The 26,476-nt window shown below is 34.9% G+C and overlaps 1 protein-coding gene across 1 annotated transcript in view; it reads left to right on the top strand.

The window, feature by feature from the left end:
• The window catches only part of PPP4R2 (protein phosphatase 4 regulatory subunit 2), a 53,238-nt gene that overhangs the window by 19,772 nt on the left and 6,990 nt on the right, over positions 1-26,476 (top strand). Inside the window, exons 3-4 of the mRNA XM_045808100.2 lie at positions 15,992-16,162; positions 25,296-25,389. Coding sequence (XP_045664056.1) covers positions 15,992-16,162; positions 25,296-25,389 — 265 coding nt within the window. The remainder of the gene's footprint in view (positions 1-15,991; positions 16,163-25,295; positions 25,390-26,476) is intronic.

Raw genomic sequence — 26,476 nt, 5'->3', positions numbered from 1 at the left:
TGCTATAGAGTTTGGCTAGATTAGATGGGAATAAAATTGAAATTGCTTTACATTTCTGCTTTTCAGATTTTTTCTGCTCTGTGTGTGTGTGTGTGTGTATAAATTCCAGATATTTCTAAAAATTTTGACATCACAAATTTTATTAAAATTAAGGCTTGCGGCGCCTGGATGATTCAGTCGGTTGAGTGTCTGACTCTTGATTTTAGCTCAGGTCATGATCTCAGGGGTTCTGAGGTGGAGCCCTGCATCAGAAGCTGCACTTCAGGCTCAGCACTCAGCACAGAGTCTGTTTAGGATTCTCTTCCTCACCCTCTGCCCCTCCCCCTGTTTGCATGCTCTCCTGCCCTTGCTCCCCCCCGCCCGAAATAACTAAATAAAATCTTTAAAAAAAGAAAAAAGAGAAAAGTTTAACCCCCGAGTTAAAAAAAGACATTTTTAAATTAAAATTAAGATAAATTTTCTTCATTGGCATATGTTTTTCCTATGTTTTAATAGCTCTGAAGAATGTCTTTCAAATATCAGTAGTGGTCTAGAATTCTTAAAATATTGGAGAGTCTTACAGTTGATCCTGATTTAGATTTGATGAATATGGTGTTATTAGCTCTTTGAAGTTTTAGCACATATTTAAGTATTAGATGGCTAGTACAGTTTGGAAATATTGTTCATTCTTGAAGGAAAGGCTTCTGAGTATTCAGTGTAAGATTGACTTAATTATTGGCATATTTCAGATCAGAAGTTTTAAGAAACATAAGTATATTTTTATATTTAGTTAGTAGTCTTCAAAAGTTGTTCAGATCATTACAAGAATTGTGGATAAAAAATCGTATCCTTGTGATTCTTAAAGATTTTGCTTTTTAAAAAGTTATAGTTGAACAGTACAAAACTTGAAGTTACAGAATCATGTTAATGGGATGAAGTTTTCTAAGTGTGCTCATTTTTTAAATTACTGAATTTCTTACTGACGTGTGGCCGGGTATTTAAAATTATTTTTTATTATAAAAGTAGTATACCTATGTAAAACTATTTGAACAATGTAGTTTTTCATAGAAGAAAGAAATGACAGTTTCTCCATTTGTATGCCCCAGAATTTGCTGAAATTTCATATTCATTCAGTAGAATACAAAGTGGAAGTGAGAATTTAGTTAGTAGCTTAAAAAAAAAAAAAGCCACCAGGAAAGACTAAAACATACTCGAGCAAACCTTTGTGTTCTAAGGAATCAAATTCATATTTTTCAGGAATAGTTGAAAAAGAAATGCCAGTAGCCCTTTAAAAATACTATTTGGATCAGCGTTGCTTTCTAGTATTCAGTTTAATATTTTTATTTATCTATAAGAGAATTTCACCATCAGTAACTTCATTTTTCTTAATTTATAATTTCTCTGACTTTTAAGCAGTTACCTTTTTAAATATTTTCTATTTTTTATATTCCCATTGAAAAGAACTTCATAGATATTATTGGCTGAAATATACAACCTTCTTATCAATTCATAAATATATACATTTATAAATTCAGATCTAATTTCTGATCTAGGAAAATCAAGGTTTTTGAAGACCTTGGATATTTGTATTGGAAAAAGATAAAATTAAAACTGTAGTCAAGGGAGAAGGTGCTAATAAAGAAGAAAATAGCAATAAAGTTACTTTATAGTAGTGATCTGTCATAAAGAGATTGTCAGCGCATATAACAATGTATAGGGTCTTTGACATTCTGGAGAATTACATGCAGAGAACAAAACTAAAACCCAGAATCTCTGAATACAGTGGGTAGTCTGCTAGACTGAATGTTCAGTAGGCTCATTTGGGAATGTCCACTTAGACTTGAATTAATTTAATGGTGTCATAGCATTTTAAATATTAAAATATAGGAAGTGAACTTTTACGTTGTAATTTGAAAATCCAGAAGAGGCTTTTTTCTCAGCTCAGATTTCTACTTAAAGATAGAGCATTAAATATGTAATCCTCAAAGAATATATGACTTTTTGAAAGGATCAAGTTAATTTAAGGCTTTTTTGCTTGTAAGCAGAACAGACTGATTTTGATTCTCGTAAGCCCCCTCAAAAATGAGAGAAGAGACAGATTTATTGGAAGGATATTGAGGTAGAACTTAAAATCACAGGTTGAGTTAAACTACCAAGCCAAGAATATGAGAATGGGGTACCTCAGGGGCTGGACTGGAAGTTGCTGGATGTTTCCTTTAAAGGGGTGATTTAGTCCAGTAACTTCCGATCTATGTTCTCTCCATATTTCACATTTCAGGGGTGAAATGTCCAATTGGCTGACCCCAGGATTAATCCACTTTTTGCAGGGGAGGGGGCAAGTAATATGGACAGGAAAGAATTGATTCCTGGAGGACCATCTTTGTGTATTACATCCCTTCTAAGAAAGTGGGAACCAGGAGCTGGGGAGCCAACCTCATTGGTATATGCTGTCGCCGGCATATATGCATGCATATACAGCATCCCCAGTTCATACAGGTAAAGTATTAAAATTGTTATCTTAAAACTGTTATGGTTATAACTGTGATTTGCAAGAAAGAATCCCAGTTCTTTTATTGAGAAATTCATTGTTCTTAACATCTCTGAATTGTTGAAATGCTTACAATTTGAAGCATAGCTTTTGCTTAAGTTCCTGTCAAAGTGTTTCCATAGCAAAAGACAGTTCCTTCACCAAAGAAAAAAATCTGTTGCATGATGCTTAGCTTCATGGAACCTCACAAGGGGGAAAAAAAAATCTAGAACCTAGCGATTATGATCTGGGCAGAATATAGTAGTTGCTTTAAGGGAGTAATAAACTGCTTCGGGAGCGTAAGAGAAGAAGTTAATTGCTGAGGATTAGGGAAAGCTTCCTGAGACAGGAGGCTGTTTCGCTTAATCCAGCTAGAGGGAACAGTGAGCTGGAAAGTCAGGAGAAGGTGTGTGGTTATGAAGGTGTATTTGGGATAAATCAGTGTCTTGCTGATACATAGAATTTTGCGTTTAGAAAGATTTTACAAGTTATTGAAAGTTTGTTGTTAGTAGAGAGATACAGCAGAGCTTTGCTTTGGGGAAGGGTGTCTAATTTAGGTGAGCTAGGGAAATCACTTAGGAGGCTATAATGGGAGTTTAGGATGGAAGAAATGAGAACTTGAAATATGACAGTATTAGTGGAAATGGACATGAAGATTCTCAAACGTTGGGGTTACCGTTCTGTAGACATTATCAATCATTCTCATCTTGCCCGAGTTTCTTTGTAGGCTTTTCTGAATTAGTTCCTAAACTGCAGTTTACTTTTTCTGTTTAGTCTCTGATCTGTTATTAGCAGTGCTCCTGCTACAATGTAACTGTCATGTTATTCCCCGATTAAAATTTTTTTTAAGAGATTTTATTTATTTATTTAACACAGATAGAGACAGCCAGCGAGAGAGGGAACACAAGCAGGGGGAGTGGGAGAGGAAGAAGCAGGCTCATAGCGGAGGAGCCTGATGTGGGGCTCGATCCCATAACGCTGGGATCACGCCCTGAGCCGAAGGCACATGCTTAACTGCTGTGCCACCCAGGCGCCCCGCAATTAAAATTTTTATGCACCCTCCTCCTTGCTTAATTTAAAATTTAAAATCTTTATCAAGATGTTTTAAGATGTATATGATTGTGTCTCTGCTTAACTTGCTATTCCCCAATTTGCTCCCTTTGTTTTTTTCTGCCTTCCTAACTACTCAAAAGTTCTGTGGTGGATCCTGCTCTCATCTCAGTGACTTTGCACATACTATTCCCCTCTGCCTGGAACAGGGACCTCTCTTTTCCTTTGCGCTCATCTTTTTAAGATACATACAGAAGTCTGCATGTAGGCAAGTCTTAGCCCAATAAGTAGAGTACTTTATGATTGCTTCCATCGTTTATGTGTAGATTTTGTTACTCTTTTTTGTTTAGATTGTGAATTCCCTGAAGGCAGGTAGACTCTTGGATCTTTTCCTATTACGGAGTAGCTTAGGAGATGCATGTTTGCCCACCCTTCCTTCCTTCTTCCTTCCCTCCCTCCCTGCCTTAACTAGATGTCATGACTTTCTAAGAGTATGGATTCTGAATCCACAATGCTTAGGTTAAAATCCTGGCTCTGCCACTTACTAGTTGCGCAACCATGGGCAGGTTATTTAACCTCTGTTTCTTAGTTGCTTACTGATAAGATTGGTGAAATAATGCTGCCTAACTCATAGGGTGGTTGTGAGGGTTGAATTAATATGTCCAAAGGGCTGAGACTAGTGTCTTATATTAGTGGTTATGTGTTTGCTCCTATTTCTGTTATGCATTGCAGTTTAAATATGAATCTGTATTCCTTTTGCAAAAAGTTGCACATATAGTACTTCCTAAATCTGTTTATAAAGTGGTATATTCCTGATTTTTTTTTTCTACTGTAGTTGGGTTGTATTATTCCACCAAATCAGGCTTCAAGATATTCACCAAATAATTAATGAGCACTTTGTGTTTGTCAGACATATTCATGGTAGTTGTGATACACGTGTGTGTGTGTGTGTGTGTGTGTGTGTGGACAAATATGTGGGCAGGTAGTAAATGTAATAAATTATATATTATGTTTCTTGATTGTAAGGGCAATGGAAAAATATGAAGGGTAAGTGAGTGTTAAAGTTGGAGAGGAACTTGTGATTTTAAATACTGTGGTCATATTAAGCCTTACATAGTAGAAGAGCATTTCAGGTAGAGGAATCTTCCTGCACAGAAGTACTTAAGTAAGAATATGTCCTGCCTTTTCACAGACTAACAAACAAGGAGGTCACTGTGGCTGCAGTAGACTGACCATGGAGAGGAGGTCAGAGAGGTAAAGGGGATTGGAGTTAGCTTTTGTAAGGCATTGTGGACCATTGTAAGGACTTTAAGGGCTTTACTCTGATTGAAGTTGGGAGCCAGTATGGAGTTTGGAGTAGGGAAGTGACATTATCTGACTTAAGTGTTAAGAGGGTGTTTTAGAAATAGCTGTGCTGAAAATGTGCTTTACGTAAAATAAGCTAGAAGCAGGTTGTTGAAGATGAAGGTAATGATATTATTGAAGAATGATAGTGGCTCAGGTAGCTGGAGGTGGTGAGGATTAGTCATATTCTTTATATATTTTGAAGGTACAACTGACAGGATTTCCTGTAAATAGGCTGTGGTGTATGAGAGAGAGAATGGAGTCAAGAATGACTCAAGGGTTTTGCCTGAGCAGCTAGAAGATGGAATTTCATCACGTATGCAGTGGGAAAGGTTGTGGCAGGGGCACTTCATAGGAAAGATCAGGAGTTCAGTTTTGGACATGCTGAATTTTATATTGATGTGGAGCAGGTGGTTGGATGGATGATGAATGTGGAGATGGAATTTAAAATCTCCAGACTGGATGAGATCCCCAAGTGTGGGCAGAGAAGAGATATTCTGAGCTTTGGATCGCTCTAGAGGTGAGAAGTTCGGGAAACCTATAAAGAAAAATGAGCAACAAAGGCCGCTGATTTAAAAGAAAATAATTAAGGAAGAATGGTCATCTGTGTGAAATACTCTTTATAGGCTAATTAAGGATGAAGTGTGAAAATTGGTCTTTGGATTTAACAATATGGAAGTCATTGATGACTTTGTTAAGAGCAGATTAATTTCAGTGGTGGGCTGAAAGCTTGTTTGGAGTGGGTTTGAGAGATAACAGGAGGGAGACAACTCTTTTAAGGAATTTTCCTGCCAACGACAGCAAATAAATAATGTAGGGGATAGGAGGGCAAGTGGAAATTTTTGAGATGAGAGAAATATGGACATACTTGCGTGGTAATGGAAATGATCCATTAGAGATTAAAAAGTAGATGTAGATGTAGTTGACAGGAGAAAGGGGAGAATTACACAAGTGATGCTCCTGAGTAGGTGCACAGAAGGAGAGAATCTGGTATGTGAAGGGATGAGAAAATGAATAGTTCATCTGTGATTACCAGTGGGAATTCTGGGTGTGTACGCGATCCTGCTAGTAGATGGGTAAATGTGGTGCAACTGTGGAGATTCTTCACTGCTTCAGTTTTGTAAGTGAAGCAGGAAGCAGAGTCATTGAGTGTGATGTTGAGGAAGAACATGATGTTGAACAGGTTGACGAGGATGACACAAAATAGTTATCTCCAAGAGCCTGAGAGTGAATAAACTGGGGGGATTTATTACCTGTCAGATTAATAGTGTACTTGAGTCCAGTTGGCATGGTGGTGCATTTTTCCATAACTTTAGTGTTCCTCTTCCTGGGCACAGATTTGGTGGGGATTATATTTAACCAGTGTAGTTGATTTTGTGAGTACAGTGAAGGCAAAGAGGGACTAGAGAGTCAACTGTATGCATGGGGGTGATTATAATGATTATGAATTTTAATTTAAGCTGGATAATGAAGAGAGTGGATATCAAAGGAGATGAGGCACTGTAAAAAGGTAGGAGTATCAATGCATTGGAGATCCTGGTGGAGTCAAAGAATTTTTGGAGCAAGTGCAATAATATATTTTCTACTTCATCAAGAACTGTAAAAAATATAACTAAGGTTTGACAAAACTAGGTGATAAATAGGTGTCTTTTCCTAGTCTCTCTTCTTATCTGTTAGCTGCAATACCTCATGTATTTTTTTTTTTTTTGAAGGTAATAGTTTTGTTAGTGGTGGAGGGAGGAATATTGGGTAAAAGATTTTCTCCTCTCTAATGAGGGGAATAGTTAACAAAGTACTCTTAGACCAGAGAGATTGCCTGAAATTCTTACAGTCTGTGGTGTTACAGTACAGAAGATCAGCCCAAGCATTTTAGTATGGTCTAACAGAGGTCTTGCTCACTGTTCTAATTCTTTTCTTGGTAATGCCACCTGGAAAGCTGTCTGCATAGTTAGTTCTACTGTAATATTCTCAGATGTTCTCCCTGTCCTGAGTTTCTTGAGGAAAAACAACCATTGAGTGCTTTCTTAGTGTGAGTTACTTTGCTAACAAGCACTCTGCTTATACTAATGTTAATCCTCACAATTCTGTGAAGTAGGTACAGTTATTTCCATTTTATAGATGGGGAAACAAAGGAGGGACTATTTTAGATAATCTTAGATGAGAAATGAAAAAGTGGCTGAGCTGAAATTTGAACTCAGCCAAGCTTCCAGTTTATTTTCTTGGTTTCATCACATATAGAGGGACATTCTCAGGAAGGGCTCTCCATTTCATTGTTCATGTGTTTGTTTTCCACACGTTCAGACAGTTCATGAACCAGAGTATAAATTTTCCTTGTAGTAGATGCTGTGCTTTTAATGATACGTTTTTCTTCCTTTTGAGAGTGTAGATACAGAAAAATGCTTCTTAAGTAATTATGTCTTTAGTAATTTTAGAGTAGCATGTAACTCTGGGGCATACTTCAAAATATGAATAAAAACAATCTGTATATGACATAGCAGAAAACAGACATATACTAGTCTACTAAAAGCCATTATTGCAAATACTATTAGACTCTTTGAGCCTTGTTTTCAAACTCAGGATTCTCCACGATGAACCCTGTGTACTAAAGTGTACAGTAATCTCCCATCACCTGTGAATGTGTAAACTCATTTTTATATTTCAATAACAGAAACTGTAAAGCCTTCATCATTTACATACAAACCTTTCAGTCTCCTTAAAAAGAAAACCCGGGGTGCCTGGGTGCCTCAGTCAGTTAAGCATCGGACTGTTGATCTCAGCTCAGGTACTGATATCAAGGTCATGAGTTCAAGCCCCACATTGGACTTCAACCTGGGCATAGAACCTACTAAAAGAAAAAGAAAAAAACACCCCAACAATTGCTGATTTCTTTGCTTTGCACCACATGAGTTTGTCTCTGGGTCAGTGTGGAAAGACTTTTGTTGTTGTTTTTACCTCCACCTTTCTCAGTACACAAGATTACACCTGAGAAAAAAATTTAAGGTTACATCTCCACAACACATTTTCCTGTACAGTTGAAGATGATTTGTGAGATAGACTTTAATGTGAATGAGTGTTTTATTTATTTTTTAATGAATCTTCTGCATTTTAGAATTTTTCTGCCATTAAAAAATGTATATGCATATTATTTTATTCTTCAAATTTTGTGAGACTTTGATCTGGCAGTTGTCATTTTCCCAACCTTGCTAATTTTCAGGAACCAGTGTAATCCTCAACAAAAGGTATTGTGTATTGCCGTGGTACTCGATGTGTATGGGGGGCAGCAGTTTTCCCCCAAGGGTTCATTTGTTACTTTCTGGAGATATTTTTGGTTGTCACCACTCTGGATGGGAGGGCTACTGGCATCAAGTTGTAGAGGCCAGGGACTTTGCTAAACATCCCACAATGTACAGGACATTCCATCATAACATAGAACTCTGTAGCCGAAAATGTCAATAATGGTTGGGAAATTTGTCCCTTTTAAGCTTCTACTTTTAGGTCCTGTACTTTTCCACTTTGTTTTCCATATTCTACTTATTCTTCTACAGGTCCAGCTTGCAGTCCTGCTTTGTCCTGAAGCCTTTCCTAGATAGCTCTAAGCCTACATTTCATATTTCCTTTCTCTAGGTTCTGTTGTACCATCACTAAATCTCTACAACTCATGGTTTAAGATGTTTTATTTGTTTATTGTCTTCGTATCTTGTTTTCTAAACTAATTTTATTAGTGGAGGAGGATCAGTGTTGTATTTCTTCTGAGTTTTCTAACTGCTGTTGACCCTGATGTGTAGGGTGAGTTGGTAGAATGCAAAAAGGGCCCAGGGCCTACCCAGGCTCTGGTAAACGTGACAATGAAGGAATGGACCGATGCCTGTTGATGGAAATTTGGAATTGGTATCATATGGATTGTGGGGAAAGTGATAGCAGTAGTGGTGGAAGTGGTAAGAAGAGCTGTTCGGCAGAATAGATCCACCTCAGCCATTAAGCTAGTGCTATTAAAAAACTCCGGTACCCTCTGAGTTCTGAATTGGTTGTTTGCCTTCAACCTGAGCCTTAGTGTTAGAGGAGATGTATCTTTGGTTCAGCTGTTTATGGGGGACAGAAGAGCTCATGTTGGTATATTAATAAATTTTAGAAAGAGTTTCAGTAAGGGGCCAAAGTTTAGCTAAGACTTAAGCATAAATCAGGCTCACACTGTTTCTTCAACTTTTTGCTTTAATTGGTAGGGAGAAGTGGGTGAGTAGAGAAAAGTAACTTGACTCTTCAGCCGTGTTAGAATCCTTATCGTGAATATATAAGTTGCCAAAGAAGAAACCCAAGTTCATGCTGAGGTATTATCTGAACGTTTGTGTTACCTCTTGAAGCTTTTCTTTTCCATCGGATTGGATCCTTGATATGTACAACTATCAGGAGATATTTTAGTACTCTTACTTTGAAAAATTCACTTTCAGTATTTGTATGAGAACTTTATTGCATTGAAGCAGATAAATACCATGCCATCCTCAGATACGAGTTTCTGAGCAAGAAAATGTGTTAACCTTTCCAGGGAATTTCAAGACCGGAGAAATTAGATAAAAATTTTAGTGTCACTTCAACATTTTTGTAAAAACAATTGCTGTATTTTTAAGCAATCAGTACAAAATGGGAATTCAAAAGTTAAGTTCATATTTGTGTCAGATAATAATTTACTTTTTCTATGATACCATAAGAGTAAGAAAAAGACAATTTTAAAGGGAGTGGGGATGGAGTAGCGGTTCTTAATTGGGGACTATTTTTGTCTGCTGTGTAACATTTGGCAGTGTTTGTAGATGTTTATGGTTGTTACAACTTTTGAGAGAGTGGGGATTGGGCACTACTGACTTCAAGCAGGGATTGCTCAACATCCTGCCCCAGACAGGACATTCCCCTGTTAGAAAGAATTACCAGGCTCACAATGTCAGTGGTGCCAAAGTTGAGGAACCCCAGGATGACAGGATTGTAGAGGACCTTTTCAAAAAGAAATGTCTTGTGACCAGTGAACATAGGTTAAAATATTCAATTTTACTAGCAGTGAATGAAATGCAAATTAAAGTGTTTTTCTACTATTAAATTGTGACAGGAGTTTTGAAAGAATTTAATACTTGAAAGAAATAGGTGTTTCTATACTGATGACACTCTAAAGTGGTACAGTATTTCTGAGAGGCTTTTGAAAGTACGTATCAGAAGTTGATATTTATATTTTAGACTTAGTAATTCCACTTAAGGAATGAATCTGTCTTGAAGTAATAAACAGATGCATCAAAAGTTTATTAGGATTTTAACCACAGTTATTTTTAATTGTAATCAGCTGGAAGAAAATCTCTTTTTTAAATGGCGGGTATTAAATAACGGTACAACTATATGTGATACAAATTAAAAATCCTACTCTCAGAGACTACTGATCATATGACAGTACCCATAGTGAATAAGGAGGGAAAGAAAAGGGATATCAAAATAGAATGCCATATTTTAATAAATGAGTAGAATAGAATAAAGTTTAGTGAAAAATACACTAAAATGTATTTTGATGATAATTACCAGGTAGTTCTTAGGCAGTTTTCATTTTGTTTCTATCTGTATTTTCTAATTTTTTACGACTGTACTATTAATATAATCAGAAAAATTATTTTTTACACTTTGGTAAAATTTTGTAGTAGTCCTAATATTTCTTAGGGTATTTTCTGAGTAATTGGTCCTTTCCAATATACCAAGTTTCCTTTTGTGTTGGGTCTATTTCTGGGCTCTCTATGATATATTTTATTTGCTCATTTAATTGATAAAATATGGTATGGTATAATCATGATGAAAAAGGAATATTCTCTTGATTGGGACCCTGCTTACAGAAGTTTTCTGAATTAGTATTTGTGTTTTAAAGTTCTTAAAAATGCTATCATTGTGTTGTGTAAGCAGTTCAGAGTGTGTTCTTACTTTGCCACGTGTTTTTGCTCATGTAATTCAATATTCAGATTAAATTTACTTGGTTTTACTCTGTCTTGTCATGTAAAAATTCTGACACTATTTTTTTTAAGATTGTATTTATTTGGGGGAGAGAAAGAGATCACAAGCAGGGGGGAGGGGCAGAGGCAGAAGCAGACTCCCTGCTGAGCAGGGATACTGATGTGGGACTTGATCCCAAGACCCTGGGTTCATGACCTGAGCTGGAGGCAGACACCCAACTGACTGAACCACCCAGGCACCCCAAATTCTGACACTTTAAATTGCTTGATTCGAATAGCTACCTTTTGAGGACTTTATAAACTTGTCATCCGGCCCCCTTAAATTTCTTTTTGTTCTTATTCATTCATTCTTCACATATTCCCCTTTGATATTTGCAAATGGTGTAGTATTTGCTATCCCCTGGAGATAATAGGGCTCTCCTGTGCTCTCTTGTGTTAGCTTCCCACACAGATTTTGTGTGGAAGCCATTGAGGCTGAGAGAAGTAATCTTAATAGAATTTGGAACTGTAAGAGGCAGTAAGTTAAGATGGTGGTCACTGGCCCCTAAAGTGTTCTAGACACAGCTGAGAAAATAACGGCTAGATTTTCTGCTCTTGAGCCTCTAAAAAATACCTTTAACCTGTGAACTGTGAGGGAAACATGGTTGTTTTAGTATAGACTTGTAAATTCCTGTGGAGATACAAAGGTCATTGTGTGATATTTCATAGGATATCTTTATTAGTGATATAAGTTGTGCCTTTCTAAAGGAGAAACTGCATAAAAGGAAAGATGGACAGGAAAGAGAAGAAAAAGTGGAGGAAGGTGAAGTTATTTTTAAAAAAATGAACAATTTCGGTAAATTCGTGAGTTAATTTTAACAAAGCAGATTAAATTAAAAGTATTTTTTGAAAAGTTTTATGTGGAGGAATTGATTTGATTCTAAAGTTGAAAATTATGTTTTATGAGCATCTTTGTGGAATAATTTTATTTGAAAAATAAGGGTTTTTTGGTTCATTTTTAGTTTCTACTCAACCAATGAGTACATTCCTAAGAAAATATTTTTTTGTTGCCAAATTCTTAGTTGATTTGCTCATGGCCTGTTCTTGTGTTCAAATTATATAATATTCAGGGAAGCATTTTCTGTTTTTGGTTTTATCACATAGTGGTAGTGTAACAAAAAGCTTCATCTTTCATATTTTTGTAGAAGTGGTTTTTTATCTATGTATGGTGTAGTGACTTCTGAATTGCATCTCTTGGATCAGAGTTACTCTGCTTTTGATACCTTTGAAACTTAAAATACAATGTGTACAAAATTCATTTTAGTTTATGCGACTTAATTCCTGTCTGACAAGTTAATATAGTCTTTGAAGCTCCCTGTTTGCTTACCTAGGCTCTATCTTTTCTTCTCTAGCTAATTCCTGTTAATGTGTGTGGCTGTTGTGTGTGTGTGTGTGTGTGTTTGTGAGTTTTTTGTTTTTGATAGCGTGGGTGGATTAGAAAGTAGTTAATGGAAAGATAGGGAAAAGCTTCTATGTGTGTAGAAATCCTAAGTTGTAAAACAGATTATTAGTGGCTTTAAAAACAACAAAAATAATTTTTAATTTAAGAAATGAAAACTGGGGGTAGGGAGCATGCCTGGGTGGCTCAGTCAGCTGGGCGTTGGACTCTTGATTTTGGCTCAGGTTATGCTCTCATGGTCATGAGATCAAGCCCCGTGTAGGGCTCCGCACTTGGAATGGAGCCTGCTTAAGATTCTCTGCCATCCCCGTTCTCTGTTGCCCCCCTCCCCGCCACTTGTGTGTGCGTGCATGCTTTCTCTCTAAAAAAAAAATTAATTAAAATTAAAAAATGAAAAGCATAAGACTTCTCTTTCAGTAATCTTCCTTGGTGTGTTTTAGTTGAATGCCTGTGGGGAGTCCAGTGAAATTTAGAGATAAATTTTAGTAACCATTGGCAATTGTATGTTAACCAGAAATTAGTAAGAGGCCTGTCAGAAGTTATAATGTGCTGCCTCTGCTCACAAAACCTTCCCAAAATAAACCAGGGAATGGAAGGAAGAGGTGATCATGCAAATAGCTTTTGATAATCATCCTCTCTAAAATTTTTTGATATTAATAAAATTTATATACCATATAATTTATTCATTTAATAGAATGGAATTGTCAAGTCACATGTTAACTCTGTGTTTAACTTAGAGGTACTGCCAGACTATTTTCCCACAGTGGCTACACCATTTTGCATTCCCATCAACAGTGTGTAAGATTTCCAGTTTCCCTGCATCCTCCCCAACACTTGTTATTGTCGCATCTTTTGATTATAGCCACCTTAGTGGATGTGAAATGGTATCCTGTGAAATCTGGTTTTGATTTGTGTTTCCTTAATGGATAATAATGGTAAGCGTCTTTTAATGTGTCCATTGGCCCTTTATCTTCTTTGGAGAAATGCCTATTTGAATCTTTTGTCCAATTTTCAACACTTTTCTGTTGGGGTAAAATATACATAACAAATCCTGATATTTTAAGTGTAACTCCATGACATTAAGTACATTCACAGTCTTGTGCCACCATCATCACTATCCATCTCCAGGCCTTTTTTCATCTTCCCAAACTGAAACTCTGAACCCATTAAAAAGTAACACCTCATCCTTCCCTTCCCCCCAGCCCCTGGCTGGTGCCTTTCTGCTCCTTGCCTCTGATTCTATTTTAGATACCTTTAGATACCTCATGTAAGTGAAATCATAAAATTTGTTCTTTTGTGTGTGGCTTATTTCACTTAGCATATTGTGTTCAGGATTATTCAGAGTTGTAGCATCTGCCAGAATTTCCATTTTAAGCCCTAACAATATCCCATTGCATGTATAGCTACCACATTATTTATCTATGCATCTGTTGATTGATGATATTTTCCACCTCTTGGCTATTGTGAGTAATACTGCTTTGTGAATTGGTGTACACGTGTCTGATTGAGTCCTTGCTTTCACATGTTTTAGGTATTTACCTAGAAATGGAATCGCTGGATCATCTGGTAATTCTTTGTTTTTGTTTTGTTTTTTTTGAGGAACCACCACACTTTTCCATAGTGGCTGCATCATTTTGCATGCTCACCAGCCAGTGCACAGAGTTCCAATTTCTCTACATCTTTGGCCACCAGTTACTTGTTATTTCCTGATTTTTTTTTTTTTTTGATAGCAGCCAACCTAATGGATGTGAAGTTCCATCACGTTGTTGTTTTGATGTATGTTATCGTAATGGTCAGTGATGTTGAGCATCTTTCTATGTGCTTATTAGTCATTTGTATATCTTTGGAGAAATGTCTATTCAACTACTTTGCCCATTTTTTTATTGGGTTGTGTCCTGTGCCCTCCTCTGTCCTTGCTTACTTGTAGGAGTTCTTTTTATCTTCTGGTTATTAACACCTTATCAGACCGATGATTTGCAAGTATTTCTTCCATTCTGTGGATTTCCTTTTCACTTGTTGATAATGACCTTTGAGACACAAAAAAGTTTTTGATTTTGATGTAGTCAGTCTTTTTTTTTTTTCTTTCTTTCTTTCTTTTTTTTTTTGGTGTCACCCAATACTGTTTATGTAGACAATGACTGATTTCTGAAATGTCTTGGGAATGTATCAGGAGCCTTCTAGGCTCATACTGAAAAACATTTTCTAGAATTTTCACTTTCTGTTTCGAAGTTCAGATTTTATCGTTGGCCACAAATATTTTAGTTATTTCTCTTGAAGTCCTTTGTTTTTGAGAAAATGTCTACCAAATTCTCTTGGTCTGAAAAAGTCTTGTTTGACAGTCCTTTCAAGTCAAAATGGCCTTCTAAGATAGCAGCTAGTTCAGCTGGCAACAGTATTCCACTGTTGTTCCTTGAGATGTGTATAGTATTTTGATACGTTTTTCATGTATTCATCTCATTTTGTTACACAGAATATTAAGAAGATGCATATTCAGAGGTTGAAAACTAATAAAATTAGTAATTTTTTTGTTTTATTAAACTTTAAATGAAATGGTTTTTTGTTTTACTGTGAATTTGTGGTGGGTGAGGAAGGTGATGACTGCTACTAGTAGATAGGAGTTGGAACTTTTGCCTTGATTTCTGCTAAGTGTCTTCATTTTCCCCGTTGCTCTTCTTGCGCTGTCAGGACAAATATTAACAGTAAAAATGTCAACTCTTATTCTTAGAAAAATGGCTTTGGCCTCTTACACTGCACTTTGAGAACTGCTGCCGTTTTTTGTAGGATTGTGGGAGGGAGAGGAGAGTGCAGATTACCACTTCCCTTATTTTGGTTAAGCAGTCACCTGTGTAAGATTTATCTGCTGCCATTAATGTTTGTCCTTTCTATTTGGGGAAATGGTTGGTGTTCCTGATTTCTTGGATCTTCTGGAAATTAGGCTATTTAGGCAGGTATCGTCACGAATTTTTTTTTTTTATATTAGTGGTAAAATACAAGAGGACAGGGATAAAAGATGTTTCTATTAACTTAGTAAATGAATAGATATTAAAAGCACATAAATTATATATTTTTACTTTGCAGATACATGTTGGATAGAACCTGTGATATGTATCTTTTAAGAGACATAAGATCCTGAAAATATTAGCTGAAAGAAAAAGGGAAAATTGCAGTTTATTTTGGTATTTAACATAGGTAGAAGACAAGAAACCTTTATTAGTCTATGTAAGCATTGTAGCTTGGATACTAAGAGCTTCGGGTCTGGAGTCATTCTGACTTGTCTATTTAAAATGTGAACTTGGGGCCAATTTCTAATAACCTTTTTAAGATGCTACAGTTACACCCCCCTGGCTGGTTTGTTAGGAGCAATAACGTCAAAATAATGTTTTAAAAATGAGACATAATACATAATAGCCTTTCATTTTAAAGATTTTTATCAGAGATTGGGGTTTCATTTGGGTCAGGAGTGGGGAGAATTGGCTGTAACCAGTGTGGAGCTTGTGAGTCAGATTCATCAGGCCTGGTACGTGCTACTGAACAAAGACATTCTCACTGCCTCTTACTTAGATCTTAATTTTATTAGCATCAGTGTTATGGTATACTCTGTATTTGTGCTTTGTGTTCAGGAATTGTAAAGCTACATGTTACTGTGTTTTTTTGGTGTTTTTGTTTTTGTTTTTTTGCTTATAGGATTCAGTGGTCCCAATTTAAAGGCTATTTTATTTTCAAACTGGAGAAAGTGATGGATGATTTCAGAACTTCAGCTCCTGAACCGAGAGGTCCTCCCAACCCTAATGTCGAATATATTCCCTTTGATGAAATGAAGGAAAGAATACTGAAAATTGTCACTGGATTTAATGGGTATGCACTTAATACTATTTTAAAGGTTTAATTTTTAGCAGAACATTATGGATTTTTATTTAAGCATTGATTATTGACTATCCATTAAATAAGTTCTGTGTCTCTGGTGACATTTAGTAGTTAGTGATTTTTAGCTTACAAGTATTTAAAATAATTACAACGTATTTATTTATGTAATTTATTTATTGAACTTGAATCACCTTTATGGGTATCAGTGGCGTTTGGACTTTAAATGGGTTTGATGGTGGAAACATTCAGGAAATATGTTAGTTTTTTCTTTCCATTTTATATGTGATATTATAAATCTTTATAGTTTGCCTAGAACCTGCATATCATTGAGATGAGTAACATTTTTTTTAAATGAAAAATAACAATTTCTGAACGTATTCTACTTAGGACTTTCTATTTAAATTTTTTTTTAGAGTTCCCCTTTTACTCCCAAGTAACAAGTAACCATTTTTAGCCCTTTGTAAAAGATACACTGCATTAAAATAAACTGCAATTTTAAAAAATGTTGCGCGTCATATTGTGTCATTTTAAATATTTTTCCTTTTAGGACTTTGTATTTATAGGGTTTTCTTTATTGAAGGGAAGAAGTATTTGTGAAGTTGAATTGTTCAGTATTTAGATTGACGTTAGCAATTTGGAGTGTGGGGTGACAGTACCGAATTTAATGAATTGTGGATATGTTAACCATGAATTCATATTTGGGATAGGTTTTATTTGAAAAGGTTTTATTTGTGAGTATTTTTAGGTAGCATAAACAGTCTCATTCTTTTCAGATATTTAAACACATGGGATTTGCAACAAGGTAGTGTAATTCAGTTAATCCTTTGTTTTATATCATGTTTCTGTGCTTTTAAGTTTTGAGTTTTGCTTAAAATAACAAATTCTTAGGCTTTGGTTTTAGGTATGTTACTAAAATACTTTTTGGGGGGTAGAATTTACAGCTTTATCTTTGAGCTGCCTTTGGGGGTTTGGGATGGGAGGGAGACTTATTTTGACTTTTACCCTATTGTACTTTTTTACACTGTACTGAAAATTATTTATCTGTATGCACATATTGCTTTGTCAATAATAGTATTTTTTAAAGGTACATACCCAAAGCCACATACTTTATATTAGAAATATGTTGCATAAGATTTACTCTTGAACTGAATTAATCATTATAAGAATACTTCTTTGGGATATTTATAAATAGTACATAGGTAGTACCTAGACATCATAGCTCGTCTTCTCATTTCAATAAGTTATGGCTACCATTAAAAACTAAGAGTTAAGGTAAAGCAGGTCATATTATGCTACTGCTTTGTGAATGTTAAGCTAATAGACTGGTGATTCTGAATTAGTAATACTATTTTCAGTTCTTTCAAAATTAGGATGCACTAGACAGATACGTAGAATAAATAAAACTGAATATTTAGGATTTCTTAGTCTGTAAAACAGGTAATTCACCTACTTCTGAAAATGATTTGAATGGTCGTTAAATGCATGCCTAAGACATGTAATTGCTTTTAAAATATTTTTTATCTTTGAACCATAAGTATTTTGAACTTATATTATTTTTGATTTTTCAGAATAGCAGTTTATGAATCCTTTTCCCTAATCAGGCAGGATTGAAGTCTTAATCAGTGATAAATATTTTTCAGTTTTTAATTAACCTTTTTGGTCTTTATTATATTTATAGTAATATATTTATATGATTTATTATGTTATATATTGAAACATGTTTATGATTTTTTTCAATTTTATTTTTATGTTTGAATATATATCAATTAATTGGTGTTTTAAAAATTTTGCTAAGAGTGGTGGCTATAAGTAGCATTTTGGTCTTTTTCAGCCAGATTGAGAATTTATCCTTTTTAGTATACCTTTCCCACTGTTTATAATAGGTCACCTTTTAAGTTAGAGAAATATTTGTTCATGCTTTTGAAAAGATCCTTAAATGTCATAGGAGTAGTACATAAAGAAAAGAAAGTGGGATCATGTCATATGCTAGTTGTATTTTCCTTTTCGAAGAGCTTTGAAATCTCTGTATCAGCACATTTATAGAGGTATCACTTCTGTTCGTCTATGTGTTTGAAATGACTGCATTATTTTTTATTATACGAACAAGTTTGCATTGTTTCCATTGGTGGTGGGTGTTTATTTTTTGGCTATTATAAATAGTGCTTGTAGCATCCTTGTACGTACCTTCTTGTGTTGATGAATGTCACACATTGAATGTATGTGTAGATTGCTTTTAATTTGTAGAAATAGAATTGTTACACACAGTGTGCGCATGCTTAAAATTTCTGTTGAACTGCCAAGTTGACCTTGCAAAATGTGTATCATTTTGTGTGTATATAAATGCAGATATTGTAATTCTTTAATATTTTGTGTGTCTTTGACTGCAAGTGAAATTGGACATTTTATCAAGTGCTTATTGGCTCTTACACATGGTGGTTTCATACCCTTTCTTGTTTCATATTTTGGGGTGATTTTCTTATTGGTTAGTTTATTGTTTTGTTTTTGCTTTTAATTAGTAAAAAGCTCTGTTATTAAATGCTTCACAGTATTTAGTCCTGAAAAAGATTATCCCTTTTCTAAAATTATTGTAGTATATTGTCAGCATTTAAATTTTCCCTCTTGAAGTGGAAATTGTCCATTCACTTGTTGGCTTGAGTTTTTGAACTGTAAGAATCTGGAAAACAGGGTTAACTGTCTTTTCCAAACAAGGCCTACAACAGTGAATGCCTGAACAGTAGGTTTTCAAACAAGTACTGAATAAATAAATGAAAGGGAATAAGAGCATGTTTTTATATTTATATTTTATTTCCAGTAGTTCATTCCTACTAGTACACAAAGAGGGACTTCAAGGGGTAGAAAGAATGTAATTTACATTGCGAGTAGTTTTTTAAAATATAGTGATACATCCTCTAAATTGCTGACATTGAAGAATAATGAATATAAATTAACTGTGTGTCTTTGCTTCTCCTTTGTCAATGTTGTTAAGCCTAACACCTTTCTAAAATAAGCAGTAAATTTCAGTTACTGTGGGCGGTTGACTAAAGTAGTGTGGCTATGTATTTATGAGCAGGTCTGGAAAAAGTACATAACCATTTGATACCTAAAAATCTTTTTAATTGTCACATCCTCTTTCTAAGGCAGGTATAGTTGGTTACAACTGAAGGGCGCTTTTCATCTTTTGGCATGATAGTCTTTCTGAATATTGAATTTCTTCTCTAAAGTTACTTTAACGTACATGATTGACCAGATTTTTCTTACTCCTAAAAACTTTCACATTGTTTTGTATGTGTGTTGCACACACACAGATACCAAATTTCTGCACCTGACAGTGTGCCTCTTAATACTTTTTTAAAAGGTCGTATATGAGATTTTTATACTCTTAAATCTGGATCATAAATTTAAAGCGTAATCCTTTTTTTGATTTTGTATTGTTTGCTTTGCAGTTAATTTGAGATTATTCAGGGATGAGAGAACAGGTTCTAGCTTTTTGTTACTTTGTTCTCTTACTTCCTTTGACCTATTTTATTGCTGCTTCCTGAATTCTCTTCAGTTGGTTGGGAAAAAGAGTTTTTGTGTCAGTATTTGTTGAGCATATTAAATCTTTTAGCTAAATGTGTTTATTTCTGTTTTCTTCTCTCTCTTTCACTTAGCATAACTAGTTGAGAATTGGAATTATTTAGTAGCCTTCCCTCCTCGTTTTACCCCTGCCTTGTCTTGTCCTTTGGTCATTTGGTTTGATTTGATGTTCTAATAAAATGTTTTAAATTGAAAGGTAGGATATAGCAGAAGTTTAATTTTTTCTTGACATTTTTGATTTGATGCCAGGACAGTGACAATTCAGACTACTATAGGCACTACAAAAGATGATTAACTTGATTGAAAGTGTTGACAGTTGCTACACATTTATTTTGGGATGGGGAATGGCACAGTTAGTTTACAAATTACTTAGCATTATTTAAAGAGGCTGATTCATTTTCTTAATTGTTTGTACTTGTCATTTTATATTGGTGTTTTCAGTAAATCTTAATTTCTGACATTTGATTTGAGGTAGAAAATACATATATAAGAATATCTAACTATGTGTATATTTATACAAATCTAAAACCTGAGTACAGATAGAGCATATTGCATAGATAATTAAGATAAAGCTAGATAATATCGCATGATTCCAGTGATATTTCTGATTTTTGTAGGACTTAAGAGTAAACAAAACTGAACCTGTTCAACCTTGGATAACTGAGATAGATATATAGATATTTTTTATTTATTTTATATTCTTGGTGATAACTGAGATACATTTAAGCTAGTTTTTACCTGAATAGTTCAAGTCGGATTTAAGTAATTCTGTTAACTAAGGCATAGTATAAATGTAGCTGTTCATAGAAAATAAGGACATAAGAGAAATGACATCTTTATGCATAAAACTTAAGTGAGCTGTCTATTTTAACATTTTTCATAACATGTCTGATTTTATGGTTCTTAGTTTTTATTTTATTTTTATTTATTTTTTTAAATCAAGAGAAAACACTTTTTTTTTTTTAAAGATTTTATTTATTTACTTGACAGAGAGACAGCCAGCGAGAGAGGGAACACGAGCAGGGGGAGCGGGAGAGGAAGAGGCAGGCTCCCAGCGGAGGAGCCCGATGTGGGGCCCGATCCCAGAGTTCCGGGATCATGCCCTGAGCCGAAGGCAGACGCTTAACGACTGAGCCACCCAGGCACCCCTCTCTTAGTTTTTAGACTCAGATGGTCTCTGTGTTATATTTTATATTCCTTTATTTTTTTTCATGAGGAAAGTGGCTTGTGTTACAAAGGAGTAATCAATTATCTGATTTTTATCTTAGATTTCTGAATTAAATGCATTTTCCTTTTCTGAATGTCTTCTTTCCAACTGAATACCTTGTATACATTCAGAATATTTGTACATCTTGATGAAACATTTAAATAGACTAAGATAAATTTTAGTCAAACTGTAATTTCGCAGTTTAAAATATAAGATTGGAAATTCTTCCTTTAGGTGTTGGCCTTATTGTTTAAAATTTCTTTCTGTTAAAAATAGCATTGAAGTGCTAATTCATGCTTAGATGTCTTTCTCTGATGTTCAGCCCCTTTCCTGTTATTTGAATTCTCATAGCCTTCAGGTATGTAAGACTTAACGAGTATTAAGGGCTTGGGTGTGGAAAGGGGGAGAGAGAATCTCAAGCAGGCTCCACACCTAATGGGGAGCCTGATCCAGGGCTCTGTCTCACAACCCTGAGATCATGACCTGAGCTGAAATCAAGAATCGATGCTTAACTGACTGTGCCACCCAGGTGCCCTGATACTTTTTTTAAATTCAGTGAATGGGTACACATTGCAGTCAAATTCAGATATACTCTATAATTAATGTAAAATGTGTTAGTTGCTCTCCTTCGAATTAAAATGAGTATTTTAAAAGACAGAGATAAACTTTTGGTTTTGTTCCTCTGTAGTTGGTCTGTGGAGTGTTTGTAAACAGCTTTCTACAGCCTCCATTAATTAGTGGGTGAGATCAGGATGATGATGGGAACTAAGATTTAATGAACATCTTATAAAATATCTCAGGCACTTTCACGTGGTTTATATACATTATATTTTATTTAGTCTTAATGATAATCAGTAGTGAGAAGTATACTTTCAGAATCCCTGTTTCCTAGATGTGAACATGAAACTTTGTGATAAATTCAACTTGGACACGGTCTCTCAGTGGGCTAGCAAGTATACCTTTTTAACCACACTACCTTATAATTTGTACATCAGAGGTAGACTGGACATCAGTGTTCTGTTGTGTTTCTGAGTAAATACCATTTGAAAGGACCTGTCACTTTTGGATCCTTAATGTAGGTTTTTTTCCCCCCAACTTTAATTGGATTTTGTAGACACACTTTTTTTTTTTAAAGTTGAAAATGCTAGCTAGTCATGTTCCTTTTAAAAGCGCCCCCCTACCTGCCCAGTTCCTTATGTAATCTTAGTGTTTATTTTAGGGTGGCAGGCAAATAGGTATTATATTGCAGAGTAAACTGAATATATTCTATTTGAAATAACCCCGGATATTTTTCTGTTACTTATTTTACAGTGTACAGTTCCAATGAACATCCTTACCCCATTTCTCCAAATTTAGGGACTCTGGTTCAGATTTTTCATTGTGTGCATTTTTCCTTTTTTTCTTTTTAGCACATAGGGTCTTAATTTAGTTAGTGATTTTTACTGGAGAAAGTTTTAATATTTTCAGGAGTTAGAATAAACTTTTGTATGCTATGTCTAAAGACTGACAGAGAGCAAACCTGGCATATAGTTTTTGTACCATCCATTCATTTTGGAATTGTTTATCTGGTTTATTCTTATACCTCCTTTTAAAGATCTTAGATTAAATGTTCCAGGTTCAGGCTTGCTTCCTTGGCATACAGTTTATTGTGTCTTGATAACATTGTGTACAAAATTTTATTAACATTTATTGTAGCTATTTACATGCTCTGATTTCTAGCTTGTGGTAGACTTTGATATTTACCTAAAAGGTTAAAAAGTACAACTGTGTAAAGGGACCTTCAGTGCAATTGTTAGGGTCATATTAATGTTTCCAAAGGATACTTTTATTTACAAGTAATACTTGTATTTTAGCCTGCATACGCAAGGGGGTGGGTATTATATGACATTTTAGTGCCATCTGTTGGACACTTCGTAAAATACCTCAAAAGTTCCTGAAAGTGTCTTTAAGGAGTAAACAGATTTTACCATAGGCTTTTATTGCTAACAGTGCTGTGCAGACATAATACATTTTCCCCCTAAAGGCAGTATTATTTACCAACACGTGCATTGTTAATAATTGGCTACACTTTTACTTATCTTCCTGAAGAAAATTAGCCAAAACATGTAAACATTATTAAACAGAAAGTTTAAAGATACTTATGTTTTAAAGCTGTTTTTAACTTAAGGGAAAATACTGGTTTTTGGTATTTGAAAGAAATTTAGTTGGAGGAAAAGACATAGATAATATCTGTTGAAGTATTTGTCAGTTAAGTATTATTTGAATATTGTTAACACTGGGTGCTATTTTGCTTATTTTTGAATAATTATACACTTTTAATTGTGGTATCACTATGAGTTAGTTAATGAGGGAATAGCATAGGTGGAGTTTGTGTGATTGAGGTTTGGAAAGTAGTGAACTTGTAGAAGGGGCAGAGGTGCAGGTATACCATTAATACTCAGAAATCAAGGTGGTACTGCATTTCAGATGTATATGTGTACACATAACTTGTATATTGAACCTAATATAAAGGAGGAGATCCTTCCCTTCAGCTTTCAATCAAATCTGAGTTTTCAATTTGTAAACTCATGTTGTTTATTATGTACGTAGCTTGGGAAAATATTTTCCTAAATTTTTTAATGCAGTTAACAGTTTTGTGTATTAGCTATAGGTTTTCCCTTAGTGGTATCTTTATAGGAATGAATAGAACAGTAAGCTGTTTCATTATTAGTAATGTTGGTGTGCAAAACTAAGATTCTTAGTTTTGACTGTGTGTGTACTCCACTTTGACCATATTTTCAAAAGGAAGAAACCATATGCTTTCTCAGAAACCCAAAGGACTTTCCTTTAGCAGTTATGGTGAACATCAGAGTTCTGTAATTTCTAGTTGCTTCTGAGTATTTGTGATATGAGACACACATTCTGTCTTTTAGTTAGCACTCAGTCTTTTGTTGACCGAGAGATAGTTTTGTGATTTTTAGGTTTTGATGCTACTTGAGAAAAGGTTTATTCTTGGCCTCTCATAAGTAAAATGTTTATTTTTGTATGAATAATGTACACTTTATACCTTTTCAAAATTTGTTATAAACCTGACACTGACTTTTTGTAAGAACATAAGAATAATATTGATGCAAAGAATATAAGAACTTAAATATAGTCTGTCCCATTAGAAAATAAACAAGATTTTAAGTAGGAATAATGGAGAGGAGGACAAGGGATTTGAAGTTAGAGACACTGGGTTTGAGTCTTGGCACTATTATGCACTAGTGGCTTTCCTTTGTGGGAGAGTATTGTGTCAAAATGCCTATACATAGTAAAGAACTTTGTGAATATTAACTCTTAATTTGAGGTTTTGTAATTCTCTTTATAAGGAAAATAAATAGATTTGAATGGCATATAATGAAGTCTGAAGTTTATGTTTATACTTTTTAGCTGTGTTTGTCCTATCAAATGCTTTTATGTTTGCTGTTCAGACTGTAATTGTGAGGAACGCTAATAGTGTGTGAGATAAATTTTTTTTAATATTTATAAATGATTTTAGTTCCAACTTATATCAGTTTTGTATTTGGTATGATCAGTTGAAAATTTGATTATGGTAAGGCACTTATCAAAATATTGATTGTGTTTGTGTGTATTTTATATCTGATGAAACATAGATTGTATGTAAAACTGACTATGGAGCAGAACCCCCCCCCTTTTTTTTTAAGATTTTCTTTATTTGAGAGAGAGAGAACATGAAAGGGGGGAGGGTTTAGAGGGAGAGGCAAACTCCCCGCTGAGCAGGCAGCCCAATCTGGGGCTTGATCCCAGGACTTCTGGATCATGACTTGAGCCGAAGGCAGATGCTTACCCGACTGAGCCACCCAGGTGCCCTTGGAGCAGAACCCTGTTTATAATACTTTTTCATTGAAATCATTTGCCTTGTTCTGTCTGATAACAAAGCATTTGTAGTTTTATTTGGAGACACTGTAAAGAAATCTTTGTGTGCAAAGGAATCCTTGAGAAGTTCCTGTATTTAATAAACTGTAATTTGATTATTATTTGTGTTGCCTCTCTTGTAAACTTTAAATAATCATACTCAGAATGTTAAAATATATTTCTCCATTAGTTTTGAAACTTAAAATTTTGTGTTCTTTTTTAAATTGCTTTTTAAGGCAAGGGATTTTCTTGTTAAAAAGACAGGTATGCTTATTGTCTTGCCTATTTTTTAAGTCACTCATCTATTCATCCCCCTGTGGTAGCATTTTCGTTTGTTGCTTAATACATGGGTGACTAGATAAATCTTTAAATAGCAAGAGTGAAATGTTTCTAATTCTCTTGGTAATTAATGACCTCAAACTATAAAATTATATTCTTTTGCAGTATCCCTTTTACTATTCAGCGACTATGTGAATTGCTAACAGATCCAAGGAGAAACTATACAGGAACAGACAAATTTCTCAGAGGCGTAGAGAAGGTATTTATTTTATCATTGGGATTATATTAAACTTTAATCTATTTCAGAAGAGAGCACTGAGTAAGTTCTGTTTCAGGCACCTTTTCTTCGAATAGGTTTCCTGAAACCTACCTGAAGTTTTTCCAGATTCTTTTCCTAATTTGGGAAAAACTAAGTTTTGGAGTGAGATTTAATAGGAGGAGCACAGAGAGAGGACTTGTGATCAGTTAAGTTTGGGGAAAGCAGCTTACTGTATCTTCAAAATTCCTAGTATACATTAACATTAAAGGCTCTGCAAAGTTCTGGAATTGATATTTTGAACTTCAGTTGTGTTTTGCACACTTGTTTACCCATGGAATTCATTTTGGGATTTCAGAAGTGCACAACTTTGGAAAATCTGATAGAAAAATTTAACTTAGATATTGAGAAAGATGTAGATCAGAGTTAAGAATGAAGAAAGCATTGGTGTTTTTTGTGGGTAAGGGATGTTGTAAGGGAAGGGGATTTTGGATCCAGTAAACAATGTGATGAACAAAGACATCAAGGTGTTTGAGGGAATGAAAAGTAGGAAATTGACTTGTTTAGAGTGAAGAACCAGTGAAGGAGCCCTGTGGGAACCAAGATTGATTGGACCAGTAGGTTGCTAATTCCCTCTCTGATCCTAAAACGTAGTCCAATGTTCATTTTATGGTTCTAATTCAAATTCAGTTTATTCTACCTTGGAGCAGGACTAAACCCATTATTTAGTGTTTACAGTAGATCTTAGAGCCTTACTGGATTAATTTGTTTTGTTGAGCTTCCAGGCCCTTGATTTAATAAGATTCCTGAAGTGCAGGAAACTGAGATGATTCTTCAGTACTTATTTTCAGCTTATTGGACTTTTAATAATTAGATTTTGACAATCTTTGAATGAAGAGGCAGTCAGAGGAGTTGTACCAGGAGTGGCCCTGTCACCAAATCAGAACTGCAGTGTTTCATACTTGGGTGACCATGGACCAGTTACATAACCTAAGTCTCATTTTCTGATCTGTGAAGTATGGATAATAAGAGGGCTGTGGAGGGGATCAAATGAAAAACACTTTGGCTCATACTACACTTTTAATGAATC

The sequence above is a fragment of the Ursus americanus genome, chromosome 14 (assembly GCF_024610735.1).
Source record: "Ursus americanus isolate L20-20 chromosome 14, mUrsAme1.1.p, whole genome shotgun sequence".
Taxonomy (NCBI): Eukaryota; Metazoa; Chordata; class Mammalia; order Carnivora; family Ursidae; genus Ursus; species Ursus americanus.
Note: the sequence above shows the minus strand (reverse complement) of the source record. Positions and strands in the feature narration are given on the sequence as shown.